Below are 5,758 nucleotides of genomic sequence, written 5' to 3' on the forward strand. Positions count from 1 at the left end.
ACTTACACCACAGACATCAAAATTCAAATCACAGAATACAGATCACTATAGACTAGAAAATTCAAATCACATTCAAATCACAGAGGAGAACCAAAGAGTAAATTAATATAAAGAGGAGAACACAGATTAATATCATTGAAGGAGAGTAGTGACTTACTATACTTTATTCCTTTATGGTCGTGACCAGTAAGTCTATGGTCGTGACTGACAAAGTAACAACTTAGTACGATGACAACTCACGTGACAATGGTGACAACCCACGTTTTTTTGCTAAACAAACAACAATCACAACAAGTATTTGTTCAACCACGGTTCAACCTCTACCTGTTGTCAATGGTGCATTGTTGTCTGTGGTTGTTGTATTGCACATTATTTGTATTGTACAGCCGCACTAAGCGTAAATTATGTGCAAATAATGTAAATTTTAATTCGTACTCAATTTTGAGTTCTTATTTTTTACCAGATACGTAGTGTGCGGCGCCACGTTTGGGAGACTTCTTTCATGAAAAGGACTTTACTGCCCTTCATTTATCGTTTGTGTTTACTACATCTAGGTTTGGCACATAGGTAGACGACAGACGTTTGAAAGACAACAAGACATGAAGACAACAGTGGACAAGAGTTTTGTTTTTGAGTGCTGTCATGTGACTGATACAGTGTTAGAAGATGTAATCTTTATATTATTTTACTCTTTGGCTGTAATTGAAATTGACGTTTGTTGGCCTTTATGGACTTGTATCTAAGGCCGTAAAATAAATTTAAAAAATTAAAATTGACGTTTGTCGCTAAAAGCGCCAAAAGTCAAATTACACAGTACGAGACTAAAATAAAAACTTGTTGTGTAAACGCAAAAATTAAATATTAAACTTATTAATTAATTTAAAAATAAAAATGAAATTAGAACTAAGTATTTATTTTTTTATTTGGATATCAGCTAATATTTACTCTTTATACAGACTGTTTGAGGCACAAAGTGGTAAGTGTTATGTGATTAATTGATTATAATTTTTGATTTAAAACATTTATGTAACTACATAATTTAGGAGATTCAGTAGGTATTAAAATAATATTTAATATGTATATTGTTTTATCTACCAATTAAAAAATTAGAACAAACGAATTAAAAAATTACCATAGATTTAATACTCCTTTTTCAAATTAGTCTTAAAATTAAAAACAAATATATATATAAGCGTTTACGTGATATATCATTAATTTTTCCTTTTTTTTGTGTATCTCTAATTCTTCCGCTAAGTGTACCACTATCATGTTTAGTTATAACTTACTATAATATCTTGTACTTAATTATTGACAGCCTTTTTGGATTGCAGATATTTTAAACAGTAACCCACATGTAGTCAACACATTGGCTGATTTACAAAAAGGTTGGGGCTTCATTGGAAGACACAAGGATGTATCTGATGTTGATTGGGTTACTTGGAAATATTTTGTACATATATCCTGGCGTTATCTGTTAATACATTTCGTTATTTCGGAATACCTACGCAACAAATTTCCATCTATATTAAAACACTGGTATATTATATCTAGTGTGACTTTCGTGACCCTTACTATGGGATATAGACAAATGATAATAATTTTGACGCAACCTGTGATATACATTATAATCTTATACGGTGGTGGCAAAAAACTTAGTATCTGGCTTGTCAGTATTTTGCTACTTTTAAGTTACAATACTCTGAAATATATGTATTATTTTTGGAGTTTTTTGGATTATAAAAACATCCAGGTTGAAGGGGTGTATCTAATATTGTTTAGTATTGCTTGGATTGAGCTTCGATGCATAAGCTACTCGTTAGATTTTGTTGAAAGAAAAGATGGAAAATTATTGAAACAAGAGGATATAATTGACATATTCAGTTACGCATTATATTTACCCTTGCTGTTCACGGGGCCGATTGTTCTATATAAGGAATTTGAGAATAGTTTTGTAACAAGAAGAGATAATTTGAAAACAAGAATAAAAAGATTTATTTATGACATGATGGCTTTTCAACTGTACTCACTGATATTGGATTTAGTTTTACATTACATATATTTCTTTGCTATGCAAAAAAACATGGAGGTTGGTATTTTGTGTATACCTCATTGTGCTCTTATAATAAAAGGACGCACAATCATGTAGAAAATTTCACTTAAAAACTGGCCAATATTTCTTTGACAGTTTTTGAATTAAAGTAAAAATTTTGTTCAGCTCCATACACTTCAGCTCGCGACTCGTTGAGCCATGTCGGTGACTTTGGTTCTTTTGTGGATTTCCTCATTTCTGATTCGATCACGCAAAGATACTCCTAAGCATAGCTCGTTCCATCGCCCTCTGAGCCTTCTTACGAGGCCCATAGTTAGCGACCAAGCCTAAAAAAACTACAACTAAACTAAACTAAAAGCTCTATGACTACTGAAATTATGAAACTGTAAAATTTATTTAGGAAATTTTTACATTTCTTACAATCTTAGATTATAAACTAAGGGTTTTTTCCTCGTATTCAGTAATTTAGCAATGTGTATCAACAAAATGGGCTATTCACAAGTCTATATACTTCTTTCAGTTAATTCGAAAATTACCCGAAATGGCTTTGTGTGGCGGTGCTCTGTTTATGGGTTTAAAGTTCCACATGAAGTATGTGATCACATATGGTACAACTGGATCATTTGCCAGGCTGGACCACATGGAGCCCCCACCCACTCCGAGATGCATAGCAAGAATTCATGTATACTCTCAAATGTGGAGATATTTCGATGTTGGACTGTACAGATTTTTAGTTAAGTAAGTGTAAAAATCAATTATTATTATCATTTTTGAGACCTCTCTGAGTTGCTAGAGACGTGGCTAGTTATCATCCTACTGGCTAAGACGTACCGCCAAGCGATTTAGCGTTCAGGTACGATGCCGAGTAGCAAATGTCACAGGTAGGTATGGGTACAATAAACTTGTACCTCTTCCAAATAAGCCAACTTCCATCTTAGACTGCATCATCACAGCATTAGGTAAGATCGCTGCCAATGGCTAACTTTCATTTAATGATAACAAATCATTTCGGACATCATCTTGAGCCATTTGCATGTTATGACTCCTTGAGCATTAGTTTACTCCAGTACCACCCTATCGGCAAAGACGTACCGCCAAGCGATTTAGCGTTCCGGTGCGATGCCGTGTAGAAACCGAAAGGGGTGTGGATTTTCATCCTCCTCCGAACAAGTTAGCCCGCTTCCATCTTAGACTGCATCATCACTTACCATCAGGTGAGATTGTAGTCAAGGGCTAACTTGTAAAGAATAAAAAAAAACCTACTGGATTAACAACAAACATTGTGCTTTCCAGTGCAGTGTACTAAACTGTTAGTCTTGGTCATGGGACTCTTTCATGTATGTTATCTGTACTAATATTATAAAGAGGACATATTTAATTGTTTGTTGTAATTGCATTCAATAGACTCTGAAACTAATGGACCGATTTGAGATTTTTTTCACTATTAAAACATTATCCCTGGTGAATATAGGCTGTATTTTATTTCCACGTATTCCCACAGAAACGGGCACTACGCGATGAAACCCCAGGGCGTCTGTTAGTTGATGTATATTAATATCATTAATATGGAGAGAAATAGAAATTAGAATTCAAGTGTTTTCTAAAAAAAAGAAATTTCCACTACTTTAACTACCTTTAGCTTTATTTACTTACATCACACAGAGCTTATTATAATATTTAATGTCGTAGTCAATAACTCTTAAAATATCAGATTACGCTTATTTGTTTTAAAAACAAATCTTGGATAATTTTAAAATTTTCCCAGTTATCTAATTGGGATTTTTAGCCACAATGTTTATACTTACGCTTATGTATCATTTATGATAAAGCAGTAGGTACGTATGATAAGTATAAGATTGAGGAATAAATCACAGTACACTACTTTATTGTAGACATTACGTAGCTACTTATCTATACTTAAAAAAAATTGTAACAGGTCCAATACTGTACATCGAAGATTTTGAAAAAAGTTGTTGGCACTATATGTATAATAAATAGACATATAATCGATATTGAAGCCGCAAATTTTTTTTTCTGTCTGTCCGGCAGAAAAAGAATGAATTAAAATGAAACTTTTGATGGAACGGCATGATTTTAAGTTCATACTGTGAAAAATATCATAGGATTCCTTTTGTCCTACATTTTCAAGTTTACATATTTTTTTTATAAAATGTTATAAATTATTTTATGTGACTAACAGAAAAATAGTAAAATTATAGTGATTCAAGAACTTTCAAAATTTTTCCCCTCGAAGGGTTGAAATTTTGTTTTTTATTTAATTCGTTCATGTTTTCTACACAAATATTTTAAAGCCGAAGAGTTTGTTTGTTTCGTTAAATATTAATTTAAGGAACTACTCGTTCGTGTTAATATAAGAGTATATCTACTTAAGTACTTAGCTATGGATAATTTTATGAAAATAATTTGTTTCAGGTACATATACAAGCCTGGTTACAGTATGCTTAGTCAGTGTTGCAACTTGCCCAATATCACTTACAAGTTGATAGCATCACTGGCAACATTTGTATTTATATTTGTCTGGCATGGCACTGTCTGGCATATTTTCGTTTGGTCGCTACTGAATTACATGGGTATCACTATAGAACACATGGCCAAGTATATTTCAAGGACAGAAAGTTACACACAATTTAGGAATAATATATTAAGATCTAAAGCAGTAGAGGCTCGTTTTATGGGAATACTGTGTACTCCATTGTTGGGCATGTCGGCGATTTCAAATTCCTATTTATTTGCTGGCAATGATATTGGCAATTTCTTTTTTGTATGTGTGTCACACGCGTCTTTGCTCAGCACTATTTTATTAGGTGGATTTTTATATTGCTTTTGTCGTGTTTCTATGGCTTTAGAGAGCGTACCATCAAGAGGTGTTTCGAAAAAGGTTGAAGGTAAAGAGTGAACTAAGACTCTAACTATAAGACTTTAGAAATAATTCAGAAACATTTTCTAAGAAAGATGAATATTGTTAGTTATACTTGTACTAGCGGACGCCCGCTACTTCGTAATAAAACCTTCCTCTTGTTGAATCTCTATAACGCTCGCCACGCAGCGCTAACGGCTTGACGTTCGATTAAACTGAACGTGCGTTGTCGCGATGATGATGTCATGCACATCGCGACCAACACGCTGCAAGCATATTGTAAGCTTACTTGATTGTCAGTGGTTGACTTGAATGATGCTATTTTATTACGTTATATAATTTAAAAAATCTATTTCTAAGCTTATAGGTGGCACGAAACGACTTTATTCTATATCTACTACTAAACTATGAGTAGGTATGTTAAGATAAAATTATCGTCATTATTCATTACTATATTTTTATTAATAACAGTGACATTTTGTGTGTAATTTAAAACAAATGTGATAATCAAGTGAGAATATTATTAATAAAAAACATTTACATTGTCAGATTGTTTTTTTTTTTCTAGTTTAAAACCAACTTACCCCTACTCTACCACTATCCTAGAGCTTTCATACCGCCATTCTACCCCCGTACGATATTTCTTTCCTACCCCTACTCTAGCCTTAATGTACACCTACCCTACTCTACCTTACATCTACCTAACCCCTACTCTACATTTACTACTTTACTTATTTAAGTACTTTACTTTACTTTATTTATTTAGGTGTAGATCAGGTACCTACACCTAAATAAATAAATCTAGAGAAAGAAGACTTACTTCTAGAAGA

General features: G+C 33.0%; 1 protein-coding gene across 1 annotated transcript; it reads left to right on the plus strand.

Annotated features, from left to right (window-relative positions):
- The first annotated feature begins 255 nt into the window (after positions 1 to 255).
- LOC112052892 (protein-cysteine N-palmitoyltransferase Rasp-like) lies at positions 256 to 4,967 on the plus strand. The gene is made up of 4 exons (XM_052881720.1): positions 256 to 976; positions 1,332 to 2,086; positions 2,571 to 2,788; positions 4,484 to 4,967. Exons 1-4 carry the CDS (start codon positions 892 to 894, stop codon positions 4,965 to 4,967), a joined length of 1,542 nt encoding a protein of 513 aa, XP_052737680.1. The 5' UTR covers positions 256 to 891.
- Positions 4,968 to 5,758: the final 791 nt, after the last annotated feature.

The sequence above is a fragment of the Bicyclus anynana genome, chromosome 1 (assembly GCF_947172395.1).
Source record: "Bicyclus anynana chromosome 1, ilBicAnyn1.1, whole genome shotgun sequence".
Classification (NCBI taxonomy): domain Eukaryota; kingdom Metazoa; phylum Arthropoda; class Insecta; order Lepidoptera; family Nymphalidae; genus Bicyclus; species Bicyclus anynana.

Bases quoted from the DNA above. Each gene is read 5' to 3' on its own strand.
- LOC112052892 (XM_052881720.1), top strand. From the start codon at position 892: ATGAAATTAGAACTAAGTATTTATTTTTTTATTTGGATATCAGCTAAT. The intron at 977-1,331 runs GTAAGTGTTATG...TTTGGATTGCAG, and splicing joins ACTGTTTGAGGCACAAAGTG to ATATTTTAAACAGTAACCCA. The intron at 2,087-2,570 runs GTTGGTATTTTG...TACTTCTTTCAG, and splicing joins CTATGCAAAAAAACATGGAG to TTAATTCGAAAATTACCCGA.